The 23,611-nt window shown below is 34.3% G+C and overlaps 1 protein-coding gene across 2 annotated transcripts in view; it reads left to right on the forward strand.

Moving 5' to 3' along the window:
* Positions 1-621: 621 nt before the first annotated feature.
* The window catches only part of LOC148956210 (uncharacterized), an 83,823-nt gene continuing 60,833 nt past the window's right edge, over positions 622-23,611 (forward strand). The window contains exons 1-2 of one of the 2 annotated variants that reach the window (XM_089094507.1): positions 622-711; positions 18,766-19,974. In XM_089094507.1, coding sequence (XP_088950633.1) covers positions 18,883-19,974 — 1,092 coding nt within the window. In that variant the 5' untranslated portion in view covers positions 622-711; positions 18,766-18,882. Of the gene's footprint in view, positions 862-18,765; positions 19,975-23,611 lie in introns of both variants that reach the window. The other variant, XM_089094502.1, reaches the window with a different exon arrangement.

The raw sequence follows: 23,611 nt of genomic DNA on the forward strand, positions 1-23,611 counted from the left end.
AAATTATTTTCTCTTCTCTGTATATTATTTATTTTTCTCTTTATGTTCATTTATATCTCTATAGGGTGAGACCCATTATTGGATCAGTTACTTTTTTTTATGTTTTTCCTTCTTTTTTTTTACCAGGTTTGGTGGATAAGCCAAACAGCCAAAATAGGCAAAACTTAGCATAATTTAACCTAACCATACCCACGTCAATAAAGTATATTTTTTGTGTTATTATTAGTGTGCAAGAATTAAGCTTGTACCCAATTCCCCGTTTTATACCAAAAGTCAATTAAGTTAACCATTTCGCGACTTCTTCTTATATGAAAGACAGCCATTTTGTTCACCTAAACTAACAAAAGGATCAAAAAGCAATTACATTATTTCCTAATTACGACTCCTAAGCCGGAACTATTTTATAGTCCCTTTTACGGCGAGGTACTTTTCAGGGTCTAATTTAAATCCAGGCTGTCCATCATGACAACCTTAATCATGGGCTTACTTTGACAGGAAGAGCTGTAGGTGGAATTTTTTAGCAGGTCCTGCTGCTACATTCAGCTGCGTTACCCGCTTTGACGGATGCTCCGAAAGTGCTCCAGCCGAAGAGGATTCCAGGATTCCTCTAGTTTAAGCTAGTACGGTTTCAACACTCTTGAAGAATTGTTTCTCACTTGACATTTGAATATGGATATGATTGCAGTGTATTTGTAGTGATGAGTGTGAAGAGTAAGTGTGACACGAATTTTTCTGTGATTGTTCAGTCGCTTACTAAGCACAGCGAATAGATGCATGATAAAGTTGTTGCAAATTTGGATAAATAAGCACGAGTTTATCGTAACTCATTTTTGCCGAAACCTACCCGAAAATTAAACCTAGGTGAACATGTTTTTATCGCTTATCATGATTAACCATAAGTCACCCCAGAAAGTAAATTTTTGACACCTTAATATTTGTAAAGGAAGGAGTGGATGTTTGAATGTGTGACTAATATCTATAGAGGGGGTTGAGGATTCAACGTTGTCGAAGTAGTGAGTAATTGGGGTACTTGTCAATTAGCTGGAACCCACACGAGAAGTGGTTTGGTTAATGCTAATGAAATAAAATAGGATGAAATTTTATTTAGAAACAAATTCGGCTATATATCTGCACATTAGGGGGGGGGGGGTAAAGCATAGCAAATATTACATACGTAACCTAACCTAGGTACCTTGGTAAATTTTTCGCAAATCATATTATTATCCAAGAAGAATAGAAAACTTTAATCTGGTTTCTGATTTATATCAATTAGTAACAGCTTTTATCAAGACACAACAAATAAGTTCATTTATCTATAAATGATCGAAATCTGTTTGTTTTGTTTTTTTGCTTTGATTTTCGTCGGCAGAGTTCTTGTGACCAGTGCTTCCACAAAACCCAATTTTTTGTGGTTTTGCCGAATTTCCCTAAAACAAAACTGGGCTCTCTGATATCCCACAGATAATTAACGATGATAAAAACTAAGGATTTGTATTTCTTAACGATTTTGAATTTTTCAAATTTGACTATTTGGTTAAGGTTCTCGCATTTATGAACGTTAGTTTTCTTGGGAGATTTTGGAAAACCCAATTTTCGTCAGGGGTAAGTTTGGGAAAACTATAAAAATTCAGTGTACTGGAAGCACAACTTGCGATATGAAAAAGTAGTAACAATTGTATGTATTGGCCCAGAGGCACCGATCAGAGCGAAGAGTGTCTCAATGAATATGTGTTTGTAATGCACAGGTTAGGTTACGTCTAGAGTAATGTAAAATATAAGACAGAAAACAGATGAAAGTTAATTCTTATTTTTAATTGTTGTAGCTGCTTTAACTGTTTTGCTGTTTGCGAAGTTAGCTAGTTGTTGGGTAAAGTTCTACCAAATCATATTATTGAGTTAGGAATAAAGTGAATACACCATTCGATGCCTTTTTTTATGTTGATTACGAATATAATAATAATTTCTATCGGAAATGAATTTCAGCCCCCCCCCCTCCTATATGTACCTAACCTAACCCTGGATTGGCATATATAGGGGGGGGGGCTGAAATTCATTTCCGGTAGTAATGATTATTATATTCGTAATCAGCATAAAAAAAGGCATCGAATGGTGTATTCACTTTTGTCCTAACTCAATAATATGATTTGGTAGAACTTTACCAGTTGTTGTAATCTGTCGCTGCCGAAGTTATGCCAGCGTAAGGAGATTAGGCTAGAACAAGAAGAAGAGAAAAAAACTACAAGGGAAGCAAAAACTTAGTCAAAGAGAATATTGGTACTTATTAAGAATTCGGTAAACACGTGAGAAAGACCGCATCGGAATCTCAAAGATGCTATATGTAAAACAGGTTTTCGCTGCCTTGTAAGGCTTTGCTCACTCCGTGACAAAGATTTAAACTTTAGTTTTTAGGGTTGAAATATTTTCATCCTATTTTGTTTTATTTCATTATCATTAACGAAACTTAACTTCTCGCGTGTTTGCCGGATTCTCAATAAGTACCGGAATATTTATCATCGAGATGAGTGTTTTTATTTCGTAAGTAAAAACTAAAAAAAAAGTAAAAGAGAAATATTCTCTTGGGACTTTTGGTAGGACAAATTTCTCTCCCCCCCCCCCCCCGCTATTTTTTAAAGCACCTAAAAGCCTGTCTAGGATAACATAAAATTTTTCATTTGACAAGGAAAATAATAAAATAAGATTGAACTGGAGCCTCAAGATCAAGGCTCAATGTCAAATGTAGAAGCGGTGGGGGTGAGGGGCTCAAGCATATTTTCCCACTGAGACCTGAACATTTATACAATTTACCATATAAATTCCTATAATTTTATATAATTTCCTTTTTTTATCAAATAAGTTCCAGTGTATATGCCAGATCAGAGCCGTAGGGTAAGCTGTAATATTAGAAAATGATCAAAAGATTTATCAGTAGAAAATCCCAAAAACGAATCCGGCTTGCTTATCCCTTATAACTGTTGATTTTCTCGAAGAAACTGATACAGTTGCGTGTTTTCTCCTAAAACTGCATAAGGTCATGTTTTGTTTTTTGAGAAAATATCCCCTTGGAAATGTCATTAAAAGTGTTAGACGTATGCTTGACTTCAATCAAGCAAAAACTTTTTACGAATAAACCATGCACATACACATCCAGTAAATCAGAGGGAAACAAAATTAAGAAAATGATAGGGTAAATATGATTCAGAGGGATAAAGCTTAAGAAATATTCAGATAGATTAATAATAAGAGCAAATATAGGGGCGGATACTGAATTAATGTCTGGGGGAGGTCATTGAAAAAAAAATAGGTCCTCTATTGCTAGTTTTAGGTCCATAATTAATGTCTGGGGGAGGTCATTGAAAAAAAAATAGGTTCTCTATTGCTAGTTTTCGCCCCTCTACACCTGTAATTAATGCAACTTTCGACCTTTTGGTCGGGGCACATATCCGAAACCCCTCTCTTTTGGATCCACCCCTGAGTATGCTTGTGTAATTTGACAAGGGTATGAGCCTAGAATTGGTACTATTGAGAAGGAAACAATTCTTACTTTATAATACGCAGAATAATTGTAGCTAGTAAATTTTGAAAGCGATTCCACTATACTTTACCCCCCCCCTAATTTGCAAATATATAGCCCAAATTATATACTTCTCATGCATTTTGCCTTGCATCACTCTTGTTTTAACCCGTATACCAATAAGTTTAATCAACGCTGAAAAAATCAAAAATGGAAAAAACACGGGGAATATATAGTATGGGCTATGTATTTATACATTAAGGGGGTTGACGGGACGTGTGGTGGAATCGCTTTCAACATTTTTTACCGATAATTTTTCCGCATATTATGAAATTAGAGTTTATTTCCTTCTCAATAGCTCTAATTCTAGGCATATACCGAATTATCATTTTACTCAAAGATATTAAAATACTTAGTTTAAGTCCGACTGAATGATTGGATTGATGCTGTGTGTAAATTTATTTTTCTCAAGGGAGGTTTTGATGTTTGAACTACAGACTGGTTACTAATAGGCAAAAGGCTAATTAAGGCGGTTTGAACGTAAAAAGACAATTAATGAAAATGTTTAAATATGAACTAGCTTAAAATCCGTAGCCAGTTTTCTTTTAGTGAGCCTGTGGTAATTTAAAAGTTGTTGCCATCTAAAATTTACCATCAGATGGAGATTCTTCCTTAAATTTTTGTACTAAACACACTATCGATTTGTTCAATCTGTTTTCCTACGTATTGGCTGGCTACGTACTGGCTACGTATTGGCTCTAAAACACATAAGAGTAATTGTTTTTCTTTGGTACACCACATCTCCTTGTGTCACTCGTAGAAATTGTTAGAAGTTGAAGCTTTGACATCAGAATAGTTTTGCCGTCAGTAATAAAAAAGCAACAAACTCTTATACAAACAGCTGTTTTTGATAACAGTAAAATGAAATCCGAATTTAATTGCTAGTTTTTCTCAATATATCTTGTAACATAACTTCTCTTAAATTGTCAAAGTCGATCTGTGAATGGATCGATGAGATTGTCGAGAACTCGTGATAATTCAACTATTGCTGGCGTTAAAAAAAAAAACAGTGCCATTTAGTCTTTAGCATTGCTCATGAGCTTGGTGATTCCTTTGAGCTTAAAAATACCTTCCCAGTGTATAGTTTTGACTTAAGGCCCATTCCTGAATGTTTTTTTCCAGCTCACTTAGGTTTCATTATAGTGAAAGATTTCTCATTTACAATTTTACCTTAATGGTTTCGGAGCATAACCCGGGTCCATGTCTCGGGACATATTCTGCCTTTTAAGTAGTTAGTTTCACTTAGCTACCACAACCCTGTCTTTTTTAGGCATTTAGAAATATGCAGAGGGAAAGAACTTCATATTCGGTCATCACCTTCACCAGCTGGTGATGGTGATGCCTTCACCAGTATCACCATCAGTCAACTATTCTACTAAACCTACCAAAATTTTGAAAGCAATTCTAGACCTTCTTTGTGTCCATTAGACTTTGATTTAAAACATATTTCGAAAAGCAAAAAGTCCTAATTAATAATTGAATGTAAGGAAATTTCAGTTTTAATGCTGTAAGAATGCAGATTATTCATGTCAGTTATCCAGTTCTTTTTTAAGTTTTCGACTTTCTATGAAGTTGCCAGCCTCTGCAAAAACAATGGCGCCACTAGTTTTCTTTTTTCTATCTTTTAATATTAAATGGCAGGATATTCGAGTATTATCAACCTCCCATATATTTTGAAACCGATCTTAAAATTCAGTTTACTCGAGAAAAAGAAACTGGAACTGGATGCACCAAGCGCGTGGAAGCATTATTATCTGCATCGTGGAACACCATGACAAAATATGACTGAGCTGGATAATCTTGGTATCTGCAAAAAACTTCACGCAATCTTATGTAGAACAAAAATCGGCCAGCTGGTATTATACCAACTGAATTTACATGCTCTAACGGATAAGCCCATCTTTTTAAAGCACCCTCAAGCACAGTTTATAGAATTAGTTATAGAATCAATTAGATAATTATATAAACTGTGCCCTCAAGAGACAAAGAAGCTTGCGAATTGCTTACCTTTTATCATGCTGGCTAATGGATTTGACCTAGTTTTTGTTTTAAAAAAACAAGGAACAATAGTAGGGTCGTTCTTTTGCTCTAAGATCTCACATCTTTCTGCAAAGATTTCCGTTATTTTGTTTATCTTGTTCTAAGATCTTACAGCTTAATGATGTTAGCAAAAAGTGTGAAGAACACCATTTTTCTGCCACATATAACAATGATGAGAGAACTTTAATGATATACTCATCATTGTTCTTAGGCTGCTGATCAGAGCCGAATGATGAATGTTTGCAAAAGAACGCCATTAAGATGTAAGATATTAGTGAGTATTGCATCTGGGAAAGGGTGATCTCCATTCCTCCCCTGTTTCTGTGTGAAGAAAGGCACAAGCAACATAGTTTATTCTTACAATTATTCTTTTTTTGTTAAATATCAGTTTTCAAGAATATAACACTTCATCAGATAAAATTACGCATACATAATTTATGAATAACGTTTTTGAAAAATTAAAGGAACAAATGTGCTGAAAATTGGAGGCACGTAATTTTCTATTTTGGTACACAAACTAGCTTAACATAAGGCAAACAGTTTGTTTTTCATTTGTCTGGAAATTGTATGGATTCATGTTTTATGAGTTTCATCCACAGAGCAATTCCGCTATTTTCTACAATTCTTTGTTGAAATTTTACATATACTAGAAAGGGCATAAAATAAAGAATCTAATGGCACTCCTTATATTTTATTGACACGTTTCCTTCAGTGGAGTCCTAAGTCCATTGTTGCCATAGTCTTTGTTAACTCTACACTTCCTGTACAGTCAACTCTGCATTATTGTAAGGCTTGTCAACCCTAGTGATTTATCACTATTTCTAGTGATTTTTTATGTTCCCTAAGAAAAAAGATTACTAATTCAGCACATAAATCGCTAGACAAATGAAGAAAATCATTAAAAGAGCCAAAAAGTAAAAAAAAATTAGTGATTCTTTTTTTTCAGCGAGTGACAACCCTGAGTGTTGGCGTGACTGTTAAAACTACGATATGCCTGACTCTTGACTCATTTTGACAAGTCTACACAATGTAGAGAGCAATAATAATTTAGAAAAGTGATAACAAGTTGGTTTTATCGAGGGTGGGGGGTCTCACCTTTGAAGTATTTCCTTATTTAAAGCTTATACCCTTATATCAAGATTTTGTAAAAGTCCCTGATATTAGGCCTACGCTAAATATAATCAGATAATACAGATTTGGGAATTAAAATAAAAACATAAATTATTAAAATGGAACCCAAATAGAGGAAAAGAACTTATTTATCTAATAGTACAATTATGAAATTCTTTAGGTGACAAAGTACGTAATAAAGTTAATTATGCTAATTTTCCATGCAGTAATAGACTTTAATGGCCATGTGTCTTTTTACTTATGTTCTTTTTTATTATAGTAAACCGGTTTCATTTAATTCAAGTAAATTTTTCATCTCACCTAAGCAATTTATTTAACACATTATGTGCTGTTTGTTCATACCACAGTCGTAAATCATGAAGCTTCTTTATGCGACACCACTTGAGCGTAAGAAGGTCTATCCACCTGAGGCCAGCGAGGTTAAAAAAATCTTAGTCAGTGCATACACCCTTACCCCAGACCCCTTCCTTACATACATTTCAGAAGTCCAGAAGAGCTCAGTGAGTGGCTGAAATTGAAAACATTCCTTTTGTTTACGACATTTTATACGATCTATATACTATTGTATTTCCGAGGCTGACCTTAGTTGACTTGCGCTAAAATAAGCATAATAGTAGTTGTTGTTGTACAATATTGTAACGCTAATTAGCTGTGATAAGGCATGCTAATTTTCCTCAAAAGGAAGAGAACAATTATTAAAAACTAAGTCTGGCTGATTATTTTTTTAAATGTTGGAAAGAAGCATGACCCGCTTTTGTGTTTCTCTGAATTTTTACCCCCTCCCTCCATAGCATTCTCCCCAGAGGAAAAACTTGGATTCAGGTAGCTTGGTTCCGCAATGAGTTCTAATAATAGTAGAATTATTGAGTCAACCGCATGCTGTTGCTTCGTAAGACATTCAGGACTGCCATTTGAGCGCTAATCATTTTAAAATGCCATTTTCAGACATCTATAATTTTAGTCTTTGACATATACAGTTAATATATAAACATTTTTTGTTTTTCGCTTTAGTCAGATTAAAAAAAAACAAAAAACAATTCGTTACAGAATATTTTAATTATGACAGCGTTCCAGAACCTAATTATCATCAATGATAATTAATTACTGTTGTAATTATCCCAAAATTAATTTTTATTAATTATAATTGCCATTTGGAACTCATCTAAGTACATACAACCTGATTTAGACTGAATAAAGCACAGTTTCCTTGTAAATGCTGATTAATTTGTTCGCCACTATTTTAGCCAAAGTGGGAATTTATAGAAAAAAATGGTGGCAACCATGATTAACTCATAAATTTGAACATCCTATGTGCATTACCACCAGTTTTCTGGCCTAGTAGCCCATTTTCCTTTCTTAGTTATGTATATTGCTGTAAATTCCATAATATTCTTTTTCTAAGAAAGTTGGGTAACTCTTATCAACAGTAAATATCTGGATTTCTGACATGTTTATTCTCTTTTATTGCTCTTATTATCCCTCCCTTGCTGATGAAAAGCTATTAGGATAGTATTACAAGCAAGGATACATTCAGAGAGCTTTTCAAAGTGAATGGGAAATAGAAAACTCACTTTTGTTTTTTCCTTTGCTTCTTTTTCTGGAAAACCTTTCTACCAAATTTTGTGTGCCACAATACGGATGTATGGCGAAAGAGTAGTCCCTGGATCGCTCTAAGCTCCTAAAAACAGTGAAAGTCTTTATTCTGCTTTCAAAAAAGTTCAAACGGAATATAAAATAGTTCTCACGAGAAAAGTAGTGCCCCCAGAGGAATTACAGTCGGGGCCTCTCAGCAGCTCCAATCCGTCTCTTATCATACTGGAATTAATGTAAAAAATTTGACCATATTCAATCTGAATAAGGAAATAAGCAGTTTTGACCATATTTCAATCTGAATAAGGAAATAAATACTCCCATGAGAAAAAAACTCGGGTAATAAAAAACAGCTTTTGCACCACTTTTTGTCTGTAATATTCTCATAAAAAACTGCTGATAACTCATAATGACTTGAATACAGTTTCTGACCGATTTTAAATACTATTTTATGCTAAATCATATCGTCAAATTATTGACAACTCAACAAACCACACAGCTCCTTCCTGCCATATGGTTTTGTGAAAGTTTATGCAGGTACTAAACTCTGTATATCAAACAGTTCGTGGTAAAGAACTGTAAGTAAGGAGCGATCTGGCTCAATAGCAAACGAAACTCTAAAAACCAGAATTTTGATAAAAAAAAAATGCTTAATACAAACACTTAATTTGGCATTAAAAAAAAGCTTAATTTAGGTAATAAAACAGTTTGTGGTAACGAACTATAAGTAAGGAGCGACCCAGCTCAATAGTAACCGAAACTCTAAAAAACGAAATTTTGATACCAACAGATACATCAAAAGAATCAGATATTTATGCTGATTTCAAATATACAAGTTTAGTTTTACCCATCTAAAGTTACGTGCCTGAGAAAATTTGCCTTATTTCCGAAAAAGGGGGAAATACCCCCTAAAAGTCCTAGAACCTTAATAAAATTACACCATCAGATTCAGCGTATAAGAGAACCCAACTGTAGAGGTTTGAAGCAAAAATGTGGAATTTTGTATTTTTTTTTGTCAGAAGAAAGATCACGGATGCGTGTTTATTCTGCAAAAATGTGGAATTTTGTATCTTATCTGCAAAAATGTGGAATTTTGTATTTTTTTTTTGTCAGAAAAAGATCAAGGATGCGTGTTGATTTGTTTTTTTGTTTGATTTTTTTCACAGGGGTGATCGTATCGACCAGGTGGTCCTAGAATATCGAGGGAGGGCTCATTCTAACGGAATTAAAAGTTGTAGCACCATTTTTAAGTGACCAAAGAATGGAGGGCAACTAGGCCCAATCCCACGCTCATTTTTTCCCCAAAGTCACCCGATCAAAATTTTGAGATAGCCATTTTGTTCAGCATGGTCGAAAAATATAATAACTATGCCTTTGAGGATGAATTAATCCCCCACAGTCCCCGGGGGAAGGGCTGCAAGCTATGAACTTTGCCCAATGCTTACATATAATATTGGTTATTATGGGAAGTATACAGACGTTTTCAGGGAGGATTTTTCTGGTAGTGGGGAGGGGTTGGATTGGGGGTTACGTGGGAAGATCTTTCCAAGGAGGAAGTTATCATAGGGGAAGGGAAATTGCTATGAAGGGGCGCCGGATTTTCCAGCAATATTAAAAAAAAAAACGATCAGAAATTAAATAAAAAAAAACAAGTTTTTAACTGAAAAACTTTTCAAATGAAAACATTTCAACGCCAAAACTGAAAATAAACGATAACTATTACGTACGTGATTGGGTTTGCTCCTTTGTCAATGCCCCACTCTTTATGCTAATGTTTTTTTAGTTCTTTTCAGATGATCTTTTATTGTATTTAACGCCTTTTGTGATTAAGGGGTCATTCTTAAAGAATTGGAAAAAATTTGAACCTTAGCGTAAACAGCGAGGTATTGACTGGGGGGATGAACCCCCCTAATTTATGTAATAAAAATATACGAATATAGAAGTTCCTTGCGTAAGTTAATTCGTAAGCTACGTGTGTTTATTACTATAAAAACGTTCGTTAACAAAATCCAACAACTTTCGAGAAAGCAAGTTAGCCGAAAAAAAGGGAAAATTGATATGCGAATTTCGTTTTAATTATTCATGTACGGTGAGCCAAAATCAAAACCTCCATTAATTAAAAAAATTTTCAGAAATTAAATAAAAAACAAGTTTTTTTAATTGAAAGTAAGGAGTGACATTAAACTTCAAACGAACAGAAATTATTCCGTTTCTGAAAGGGGCTGTCCCCTGCTCAACGCCTCGCTCTTTACGCTAAAGTTTGACTCTTTCTCGCAACTCTATTTCTTAAACAATAAAAATTTTTTTTTAGCGTAAATAGTGAGGTGTTGAGGAGGGGACAGTCCCTTTCACATACGGGATAATTTCTGTTCGTTTTAAGTTTTAATGTCGCTCCTTGATTTCAGTTAAAAAAAACTTGTTTCTTTTATTTAATATACTTTAAGCACCTCGTAAATTTATCTGGGGGGGGCATCAAATTCATCAAAACAGTAAATTAAGATGAATTTCAGGAAATGCTGGGAAAAAAATCATTCGAAGTTAGGGATTTTAGGTTCATTCCCAGAGACCCTTCCACCTCTAAAGATGTCTTAATATATGAGTTTACCGAGGAATTCTTCTCCTGAGGAAGGGAGGGTACTTGTCGCGATACAGTATATGAAAAGCCTATTTTATGTCAGTTACGCCATTTATGACAAATCACATAAGATTTTCATACGGGGAAGTCTTAGGTACGGGCATGTACTGTGGGGTCTATTTAAATTTATCTCACTCTAATTTGCAAACACTATCGGAAAACATTCCTCGTTCCTCAATCAGTCTTTTGCGTGGAACGGTTTTTGGATTAACTGTTTTCTTTTGTGGTTCCAACCGAAAATATCTAAATCGGAGGTTTCAATTATATTTATATGGATAAAATTCCCCTTGGAAGCTTATCAGTTTTGAACTTTTGTAAAGTTCTGCTCCAAACTTGTTTATTTTATCGAAGTTTTTTTTTGAAGATGATGGTTCTTTGAAAGTATATGCATTAAAAGTTGGGCTCGCAGAAAGTTTGATCACTAAGTGTTTTGTCTTTTTGAGCTTTTGAAAAATAGGGTAACATAAAGCGTCTAATTTACATTGCAGTTTTTTAGTATTCCATTCCCCTTTGGCACTCAATTTGTTCATCCCCCTACCTTTTGAGACTTTTGGATGAAACTATGTCGTTAACGAGGTTTCAAAAACATGCTAAATACGAGTAAAAAAGTTAAGTTTTCTATTTTTTGGTCTAGTTGTAGGAACTGAAAGTTGTTCTAGTCAAGATCGTTAGAAGTATAAGTTTAGCAGTAAACTCGTTAGATGTGTATTAAGAATAAACTAAATCTAAAATTATAGTGTTATGATTTTATATTAAAATTATATAATTTTATATTAAAATTACTAAAATTATAGTGTGTATTGTCGATGACCGACAAATGCCTCTCATTTTGTTCAATCGCTTTGAAGCACAGTTCATATAATTATCCAGTAAGCTTATCGCAGATCATTTCTGGTCTTCATTCTCGGTACGAACAAAAAACTCCTCCCACATCTTTCTGCATTAACGGGTTAATCTGTTTCCGATTGTTTCCAACAAAGCGCATTATTCGTAATAGCGGGTTTCTACTTGTTTCTGATTAGATCACAGTCTGACTTGTCTGCCTGTGGAAAGATCTGATGTCGCTTATGTTTCCATCTGCAAAAACATTCTCTGGAGCACTTGCACCTTTGTCCGGGTTTTTATAATGGGTGAGATAGGGAAAGATCATACTGGATAATTATATAAACTGTGCTTTGAAGACAGTAAAAATGAAAAAGAAACACGAAACTTGAAAATAAATGTTGAAAATAAGCACTTCTGAAGGGCGGGGAATTCATGCCCGTGCTCCTTCTTCCAAAACGTTCAAGATTATTACGATTTATTATAAGAATAATTTCTTGTCATTTTTAATTTTTTGAAAATTCCCCATTGACTGTTATTGGGTTTTTCCCAAGGTTTCACATTTTCCCAAGAGTTCAGCGTATATATATATATATATATATATATATATATATATATATATATATATATATATATATATATATATATATATATATAATGTGTGTGTGTGTGTGTGTATAATCCTGGCAATATAGCTGATCTGAAATGCGATGGAGTTAATAATTCTGGATGAAAGATTTAAATCTCAACAATTCTTTGACAAAGTGAGGGACTAACTCATGCCTCTCAAAACTGGCTGCACTGAGTCTTTGGCATTGTCATGCTAGAACTTTGTTGCGGCGGTTAAGTTTATAAAATGGTCTATAACAGGTCAGCTAAGGATAATCCCTAAATTAAAATACGGCTCTTGTACTCACTACTCACTACTCACTACTCACTTACTCACTTACTCACTAACGAATTTGACGAAAAACAGTTTAATTGGTTCAATTTGAAACAAATATCAGAAGTGACTTCTATAGCACCAAATAAAGAACGACTAAATCATGAATTGATGCTCATACAGTGATGTAGCTACAAGGCAAGGGAGGACAGCTTCCCCCGTCTGCCTCCCTGTCCCGCAAACTCTGAGGGGATGCCAAGCTGAGTTTTTTTTTCTTTTTGTTTACTTAAACTGTAGTAGTGCTGGTAGAAGGAGGACAGAAACTGGCATTGTCTGAGGGTGCTGAAAACCCAAGCTATGCCTGTTTTGTATGCCTCTGGAACCAAGTTGCTTTAAATTGGAAGCAACTTGGTTCCTATCTTCGGTGAACAGCAAAAACTAAGCCTTTGTTTTTGTTGTTGCTACAAAAATTACTTTAATTATTGTACAGTGGCCAATTATGTCCACCATAATGATTTAGATAGTAAACTCTAAACTTGTGACAAAACTTGTTTTTCTAATTGGTGGATTATTTAACTAAATCTAAAAAACCTTATCTAGGAAATCATTATGCATATCAAATATTTTACTTGAAAACCTATCGATTTTTCTGTTTCTCAAAACCTTTCGCTAAAGATTCCAGCTCGATTTTCAATCCCTCCTTTTTTTATATCTGACTGCACAAAACGTCAATTTTTCTTTCGGACCCCTGTCTATACACATTTCCACTAATTGAAGACGTGGATAAATGATCCAGTTTTACCTGAACTCAATTTCAAACTGTTCTCTGGTTGGTTTTTTCTTTTTTATGTTTTTTTTTCTTTTAGTGAAAGATACCGTATTAGGTGCGATAGCTCCCGCTAGGTGCTTTATTTCTTTTGTTGGATGAAAACTAGCAATTTATCCCAGCTGTTTGATCATGACATTACATGACGGATGACACCTTTTTGTTTGAGCTGCAACATGCGATTTGTCAGCGGCCAAAAAGATAGGAATAAGCCTCATGAATAAAATCTTTTGCCTATAGAATGAAATTTCGGTGGGACTCAGACGCTCTTGTGTCTGTGTGGGTGTTACCTATTGTGTATGCATAGATACAATCCATCATCTTTTCGTGTCACCTTTGTCTCCAGCAAAGGTTCCCTTGATGGGGTTACGATAAGGTTTTGTTTTTCCCTGCAGATGAACTGCTGGAAAGCTGGATATATTGCTAAACGAGTTACTTTCATAAAACTTATTTTGAAGATGAATTCTAGACTATGGGATTAAAATTTTTAACATAGAACTAGTAAAATTTTACAGTTTTAATATCGTCTGATACAACCCATCATATTTTTGTGTCATCTTTGTCTCTACCAAAGGTTCCCTCGAAGGGGTTACGATAAGGTTTTGTTTTTATGTTCCTGCTGATGCACTGCTGGATATAGGCCTATTGCTAAATGAGCTCCCATTTTTGATAACGCTTAATTTTAAGATTAATTCCAGACTATGGGAATAAAGATTTTAATATAAAGCCTGTAACATTTTAATAATAAGATTCTGATGAAAGAAATATGACAAGTTGAGCTTTTTTCTGTCTTTGTTTAATATTAGAAAAGTGGAACAATAAGCCACTTTTTGAAACAACATTTTCTTTATTCGAAAAACCTCAGTCAACAACAAACAATGGTTTTTCTAAAATCCCACCCTCCCATTCCAGGCTCTACCGTCGATAACTTTCAAAAAGCTTGTATTTAATCCCAAAACCTGACGTTTACATTGCAATTCAATTTAATGTTTATGGTAATCAGCACTGCTTTGTAGAGGTTAATTTATTCATTTCGTGGACCAAAAAGTGCAATCTACAATCCACAAGAAGTATAGTTTTATATGATTCAAATAGATTTTGTATTGTTAAGAATAGGTCATACCTCTGCATTACTCCTCTCGGGCTAAAAATCACTGGCCCTTTCTCTCCCACACTCGAAAACATTTCTGTAAGTACGCGTGATCTCTTTTATCCATAGAGCATAAATAACAAGGTTTTTAAGCGGATTTCACGCTATGTATGTAGTTTTCTATTCTTGGTGGTAAGTTACATTGCGTTAAGTGTAACGTTCCGCGTTTAAACAGGTCTTTTCCTATTAGGCTAACGTAAAAATACACGTAACTCTCATAAACATCGTCCAAAAAACCGCAATCATCATAAGCAGACTATTCAAAAGTTAAAGGTAAGAATGGAGATGGAGATTCAAGTTCTGATCAAGCGTGAAGAGAGAGGAACCCTCATAGTCATCGTCTAACTAAATCATCACAATAATCATCGGCAAACTATTCAATAGCTAAAGGTGAGGAGTAAAGATGGAGACTCGAGTTCTAATCAAGCGTGAAGAGTTTTCTAAGAACAGTTTACTAATTTATTATTAAAATATGTTAATTGCTCTTCCAGAAATTACATAAACACCCAAGGAACCCTCATAGTCATCGTCTAACTAAATCATCACAATAATCATCGGCAAACTATCCAATAGCTAAAGGTGAGGAGTAGAGATGGAGACTCGAGTTCTGATCAAGCGTGAAGAGTTTTCTAAGAACAGTTTACTAATTTATTATCAAAATATGTTAATTTCTCTTCCAGAAATTACATAAACATCCAAGGAACCCTCATAATCATCGTCTAACTAAATCATCACAATAATCATAGGCAAACTATATTCAATAGTTAAAGGTGAGGAGTAGAGATGGAGATTCGAGTTCTGATCAAGCGTGAAGAGTTTTCTAAGAACAGTTTACTAATTTATTATCAAAATATGTTAATTTCTCTTCCAGAAATTACATAAACATCCAAGGAACCCTCATAATCATCGTCTAACTAAATCATCACAATAATCATAGGCAAACTATATTAAATAGTAAAAGGTGAGGAGTAGAGATGGAGACTCGAGTTCTGATCAAGCGTGAAGAGTTTTCTAAGAACAGTTTACTAATTTATTATCAAAATATGTCCATTTCTCTTCCAGAAATTACATAAACATCCAAGGAACCCTCATAATCATCGTCTAACTAAATCATCACAATAATCATAGGCAAACTATATTAAATAGTTAAAGGTGAGGAGTAGAGATGGAGATTCGAGTTCTGATCAAGTGTGAAGAGTTTTCTAAGAACAGTTTACTAATTATTATCAAAATATGTTAATTATCTTCCAGAAATTACATAAACATCCAAGGAACCCTCATAATCATCGTCTAACTAAATCATCACAATAATCATAGGCAAACTATATTCAATAGTTAAAGGTGAGGAGTAGAGATGGAGATTCGAGTTCTGATCAAGCGTGAAGAGTTGTCTAAGAACAGTTTACTAATTTATTATCAAAATATGTTAATTTCTCTTCCAGAAATTACATAAACATCCAAGGAACCCTCATAATCATCGTCTAACTAAATCATCACAATAATCATAGGCAAACTATATTCAATAGTTAAAGGTGAGGAGTAGAGATGGAGATTCGAGTTCTGATCAAGCGTGAAGAGTTTTCTAAGAACAGTTTACTAATTTATTATCAAAATATGTTAATTTCTCTTCCAGAAATTACATAAACATCCAAGGAACCCTCATAATCATCGTCTAACTAAATCATCACAATAATCATAGGCAAACTATATTCAATAGTTAAAGGTGAGGAGTAGAGATGGAGACTCGAGTTCTGATCAAGCGTGAAGAGTTTTCTAAGAACAGTTTACTAATTTATTATCAAAATATGTCCATTTCTCTTCCAGAAATTACATAAACATCCAAGGAACCCTCATAATCATCGTCTAACTAAATCATCACAATAATCATAGGCAAACTATATTCAATAGTTAAAGGTGAGGAGTAGAGATGGAGATTCGAGTTCTGATCAAGAGTGAAGAGTTTTCTAAGAACATTTTACTAATTATTATCAAAATATTTTAATTCTCTTCCAGAAATTACATAAACATCCAAGGAACCCTCATAATCATCGTCTAACTAAATCATCACAATAGTCATAGGCAAACTATATTCAATAGTTAAAGGTGAGGAGTAGAGATGGAGATTCGAGTTCTGATCAAGCGTGAAGAGTTTTCTAAGAACAGTTTAATAATTTATTATCAAAATATGTTAATTTCTCTTCCAGAAATTACATAAACATCCAAGGAACCCTCATAATCATCGTCTAACTAAATTATCACAATAATCATAGGCAAACTATATTCAATAGTTAAAGGTGAGGAGTAGAGATGGAGATTCGAGTTCTGATCAAGCGTGAAGAGTTTTCTAAGAACAGTTTACTAATTTATTATCAAAATATGTTAATTTCTCTTCCAGAAATTACATAAACATCCAAGGAACCCTCATAATCATCGTCTAACTAAATCATCACAATAGTCATCGGCAAACTATTCAATAGCTAAAGGTGAGGAGTAGAGAATGAGACTCAAGTTCTGATCCAGCCTCAAAGGCTTAATAGGAAAAATTTACTAATTTTTTTCAAATTTGTTAATTGGTGAATTTATCTTCTAGAAATTGTTGCACCTATAGGCTTTTCCATACCGTTAAATAAACAGAGGCACCGCGAAATTTCTACGTTAAGTTTTAGTCTACAATGCAGTGCCTACGTTGCGTACAGAATTTGATTACATACTCTAACGCAACGTATTAAGTTATGCTATTGTGAAAGGTTCTGCAGCATAGTGTGAAAGAACCACTGGTACTGTTCTATTATCTGTAACACACGCGAGAAGTGAAGCTTGGTTAATGCTAATGAAATAAAACAAAATAGGATCAAAATATAATAGTTTAGAAACAAATTTCGGCTATATATTTGCACTTCAGGGGGATGGGGGGTAAAGCATAGCATTCTTTAGCATGTTCGCTGTACAATATCGCGCGTATGTTACAGATAATACAGCAGCACCGAACCAATACACTGACTGAATAAAAATGTTGAGCGTGTTTATGTTTTATTCTGCTACGCATGGGCACAAATTCGTTTTACCTCTATCACGCATAATTTGCCTTTTTGCTTGTGAATGGTTCGAGCTAATCGTTTTGGGTTTGATACATGAAGAGTAAAATTTAACTTATTCGGTAATATACATTATTATAAGTTTAGCTAGGTGATGGAGGGGGGATTCAGGTATCTAAACTTGGTGTGTCGAGGGCTGATCTGACCAACAAACGTTCATCTCTGAATCTGGCACCCGTGACATCTTTTATACTTTTTCTAAGCTTAAAATCCATAGCTGTCCTTTCCAAGTCTAGCAAATGAAGATATAAATATCATTCAAGAAACAAAATGCAATGCAACTTCAATACAAATAGATAATTAGAATATAAATCAAATATAATTGAATGTAAGTTATATGTAATACAATGTCATAATATATACTTAGGCTCAAATGCGAAAATAGAAATGTTTTTTAGGGAATGACCAAATAAGTTTAAAATCTTTGTGTTTTTGGGAGTGGTCGGCTCATAGCCCCTCCCCCACCCACACAATCGTGCCTACCTAATTGGAATCTAGAGAACATTCTTACCAAAACTCAGACATCATGTGCAGGAATTTTTCGGGGGAGGGGGATATTTCAGGGGAGACCCAACGAAATGACAAAAATATAGGATGTAGAATCGAAAAGGACATTCCTGTTGCGTACATCCAGGCCACAACCTCTAAAAAAAGCACAACAATGGGAAACGGGGCAATAAAGATTACTTAACTATTCAACTGGTACAAATGTCATGTTTGTTTTTGAGCTGTTTGAACACCCCTTGGGGTATTTTCAGCAAGCCTATTCTGTTGTTTTTTCTCACACCATTAAGCTAGTCCAAAAGAAAACGATCAGCGCTGACTTGATTAATTATTTATTTTCTCGAAGTATTCTGTAAGGCTGAAGAGTTCATTAGCCATATGCTAGAATTCGAAGCATTATTCTCCTTTCTGTCAGCTAAGAAGTTTTGATTCTACTAGCATGCGGTATCTAGTAATCGCGATAAAGTAGAGTTTCCTACTTAATTAATTATAACTAATTTAGTCTCATTTATTTCCAGGGACATTTGGCCACCAAAGGTGTCATCCTGGAAGACCTACATCTTGGATATTCATCCAAGATAGCCCTTGTCAATTACAGCTTGTATCGGATTAATCGAGTTCGTTAATCAGTAGCCATGATCACCCAGAGTCATTTGACTTTCATTCATTTAGTTCTTATTGCAGTGACATTGACAAAAAGTGAGGATACCTGGAGGTTTAATTATAAAGAATATTGGGATAAATCTATCCGGGGATCTGATAAAGAGAATTTTGAAGGTGTCAATGTCAGGCATCATCATTCGAAACGAGCAAAAGACACACCCACACTTGCACCCAGTATATCCTTTCATGATCTTGCTGTGCTATCTAGAGGAGAACGACCGAATCCTCTGGAGAAATCCATAGGTGCAATATTTAGTAAAGTTGCATTTGCTCCTCATGTTGCTAGATATGAAGAAGTTTTAACGTCATCAACGAATCCAGTGTCAACAACACAAGCCTTCCTACCAAAATTTGTAACTCCAAAATTGGGAATCGACCTTGACAAATGGGGCTTCCCTGGTTTTAAGCCAAAAGATCCTTTTATAATTGAGCGAACAACGCTTAGTTCAATAAAAAGTAGTACCAGAACTTTAGTAACAACTCCTAAAACGACAACAATGATCAAAACCAGTACCATGAGTTCCGGTACTACAAAAAGTTCTTCAGATATGCCAACTACACCTCCTGTCACAGAGAAGCCGTTGATGAGAATAAATATACCAAAGCCTGTTCATATAAAGGATAAGAATGAAATTAAGGATATCGAAGAATCCTTTTATGACCAAATAAACAACTCAAAAGAATTGCCGCTACAGCCGCCTCAAGTGTTAGAAGATATAAATGAAGATATCATCAATAGTAGAGAGGCTGCATTTCAAGTTCATATTTATACAGTCATAATACTTTATGCTCTACTGGGAATATATTCCATAGCAGCTTTTTTTCAATTGGCGGCATCTTTAGATTACGTCGGCCTTTTACCCCGAGCTGCATCAGTTGGGATTATCTTATTTATGCTTTCTCTTGCGGTTGTGCGATTATCACATCTGCTCCATGACCCTTACACTGTAGAGAAAAAGCTCCCGCCATATGGTGCTCTCCTTTTATTCGATGCTGGATTTCCTTGTTTATCATCAGCTTTGTCGTTGCTGATTTGGTCCCTGATGCAAACCACTGAACTCCAGGTTGGTTCAAGTTTTCTAATACTTCTATACTCAATAAGAATGTTTCCAATACTTCTAAGGTTCCAGAACTTCTGTTGTTTTGTTTTTTATACTCTGCTGAAAATTAAACTGAAAGTAAAGAAAGAAAACGCTCGATTGAGAAATTGTGAGTAGAATCAAATCTGGGCTATGGCATTTTAAATTATCCTCTTTTTTATATTTGCTAAGGTTATTTTTTTTTTTGGTTAGCTTTTAAGCCCGGGTAAAATATTCTGGAAAAATATTAAATCTGTGGGTTTTATTCTGACTATATTCACTAACACAAAAAAAGTGCAAACATCTAATTAAAAAATATTTGTTTCTGTAAATTGCAAAAACGCATAGGCATATTGTATAGATGCGCAAAACAATATAGTAAGAAACAAAGAATGGAAGCCTACAGAGAAAATATGTGTCACGTAGTTTTAGACAGAATTTAAAAGGATATTCGCGGTTAATCCTGTAGGTAGGTGACTTTTGTAAAAGAGTGGATAGTCATTATGGGGAGCAAAACTTATTCCAATCCCAGAATCACGAAAATCTTTTATTAGTTGACAGGGTTTCTAGAATTTTTTTTTCTCCGGAGTCTCTTGATTCTGAATTATTGTACTTGAGAGAAATCTTATTTTTCAAAGTAAACATAATAATAATAAAAAAAACCTTCTGAATCTAAAACGTTGATAAAGTTGTCTAAAAAGTTGATAACTTTAATACGGATGCATTATGCGGGCCCACCGCTATAGACTGTATCAAGGATACCAGTCACGAAACCCGTCAAACGGGCTATTTGCAAGAGACCGCTATAGATAAATGATTGCAAAGCCGTGGTTCTCAATGCGTTACAATATTTAAACAATTGTTTTTTGGGGTTTAGGGGGGGAAGGTACCTAGGTTAGGTTACGTATTTAATATATGATATGCTTTATCCCCCACCCCCTCTAATGTGCAAATATAGGCTACAGCCCAAATTTGTTTCTAAACTATTATTTATTCATCCTATTTTGTTTTATTTCATTAGCATTAACCAAACCTAATTTCTTCGCGGTACCCGCATAATGCACCAATACCATAACTTTAATACTTATTTTTTGTTCTTTCGGTTACCCATGTTGAAGCGATAAATTTCAATCATTTTACTAATCATATTCTTTTTTCAAAATTTAACGAAATAGAAAGCCAATTTAATTAAAGTAAGAGAATTCCAAGACGAAAATGTAGGCTACTCATGTCTGATCATTATAGTGGGGAAGCAGGACGGTCACAATCTTTTCCAGTGTGTGCTCGTGGAAGGGGCGAGTTTACCTTGAAAGCACAAAGTTACATTTTCTCTCCTTTTTCTCTATCAATGAACAGTCTACGTATTTTTTCACCTTTACTGCATCATAAAATTATTATCATTTGGCCCATGAGCCTATAGCTATTATTCTGCCAAAAAAATAGTCTAATTTTGTCTTGTTTGTCTTTTTTTACTGTCGTCTAATGTGGGAAGGAAGGTTTCTAGGAAGGGGGAGAAAGGTTCAAAATCTCTTATTCAACAATCTAGCGTAATGTTTAATTATTTGTGCAGCTTTTTTTTATTAGACTACGCCACAATGAATTATCCATAAATCTTTTGGCAAAACACATCATTAAAATCAAAATGTGTGAGATAATAAGTTTTAATTATTACTTAAAGATATTAATTAAATACGCTTTGTTATCAATTGTTTTTCTACCGATATTTTTTTGTGTTCAAACAGTTCGTGGTAACGAACTGTAAGTAAGGAGCGAGCCGGCTCAATAGTAACCGAACCCTTAGAAAACGGAATTTTGATATCAATAGAGACATGAAAAGAATCAGATTTTTATGCTGATTTCAAATATGTGAGTTTCATCAAGTTTAGTTTACCCATCAAAAGTTACTCGCCTGAGAAAACTTGCCTTAATTTTCCAAAAAAGGGGAAACACCCCCTAAAAGTCATAGAACCTTAATGAAAATCACATCATCAGATTAAACTGAAAGTAAGGAGCAACATCATAACTTAAAACCAACAGAAATTATTACTTATATGATTGGGTTTCACCCCCTAGTCAATACCTCGCTCTTTACGCTATAGTTTTTCTAGTACTTTCATAAAAGCTGATTAAACGGTCTTTGTGATTGAACAAAATTCGAACTTTAGCGCAAAGAGCTAAATATTGACGAGGGGGAGAACCCCTTAATATACATAATAATAATTACGAATATAGAAGCTCGTTACGTAAGCTAATTTGTAAGCTGCATATATCTATTACTGATAAAAACGTTTATAATTAAAATTTCTAGTGTCCTTTTAAGTAACCAAAGAAAATGTAGGGTAACTAGGCGTTCCGCCCTTTTTTTGTCAAAATCGTCTGATAAGAATTTCGGGAAAGCCTTGCAGCCAAAAAAAAAGTAAAATTAATATGCAAATTTTGTTTTAATTATTCATGTCCGGCGAGCCAAAATTAAAGCCTGTATAATTTTAATAACGTTCAGAAATTAAATAGAAAAAACAAAATTTGTTTCTGAAAGTCAGGAGCGACATTAAAACTTAAGACTAACAGAAAATATCCCGTAGCCTACATGAAAGGAGCTGTTACCTCCTCAACGCCTCGCTGTTTATGCTAAAGTTTTTTATGTTTAAAAGATAGAGTTTTGAGAAAGAGTCAAACTTTAGCGTAAAGAGCGAGGCGTTGAGGAGGGGACAGCCCCTTACATATACGGAATAATTTCTGTTCGTTTTAAGTTTTGATGTCGCTCCTTACTTTCAGTAAAAAAAAACTTGTTTTTTTGTTTAATCTAAAGTATAGGCCTACATTTTTCTAAAAATCTATAACAAGAAGCTTCTTTCCACCTTATGCAAATCCGATTTTAATTTCATTGTTCATATCTGATACCATAAAGTCCAAAAGTTAACTTGAAACTCAGTAAGAAAAGGAAAACGTCTGATACCGTTAGAAATAACGCTCTGATTAAATTCCATTTAGAAGATTAGAAGTTCATTTTATTTGATGCATAAGCGTAAACTAGCAGTTTCCAAACCGAGTACAGTATATTTAAAAACTGACATACATAGATGTTGGCTCGTCCATTATACAAAAAGAAGACATGTTTATTATTAGCATCAGTAAATGTTAGCATCTTATTTTATTGATTATTAGGGTTTCAAACACCAAGAAAGGCTACATTTGGGCGAATCAAATGTGGGTTATCTTTTTTATTATGAGTAATACCCCCCCTTCTTTATGATAGCGCCTCTAAATGTAATTTTAACATATATAGGGGAATCTTAAAAACTTGGGGAAGTATGTAAAGAAGAGGAAACGGCTAGAACACAGCTTACATCACCAGTCAATCTACTTACATCAACTACAGTTGTATTTATCATCCAAATTTCTTCTTTCATCATTTAAGGAAAAAAAATTGGTATTATCATTGCAAAAATTGAAAAAATACGCCCGCCCGAGATTTTAAAAAATGTCTTTTTCATATTCTTTAAAAAATTTAAAAAATAACGTTACACCCCACCTCCTATATTGTCAGGAATTGGCATCCTTGGATACAACTGTCTTGTGGGAAATTTAAACCTATTTAATACAGTAACCACGTCAAAAGGCA

The sequence above is a fragment of the Artemia sp. Qi Xiang Cuo genome, chromosome 1 (genome assembly GCF_049724085.1).
Source record: "Artemia sp. Qi Xiang Cuo chromosome 1, ASM4972408v1, whole genome shotgun sequence".
Lineage (NCBI taxonomy): Eukaryota > Metazoa > Arthropoda > Branchiopoda > Anostraca > Artemiidae > Artemia > Artemia sp. Qi Xiang Cuo.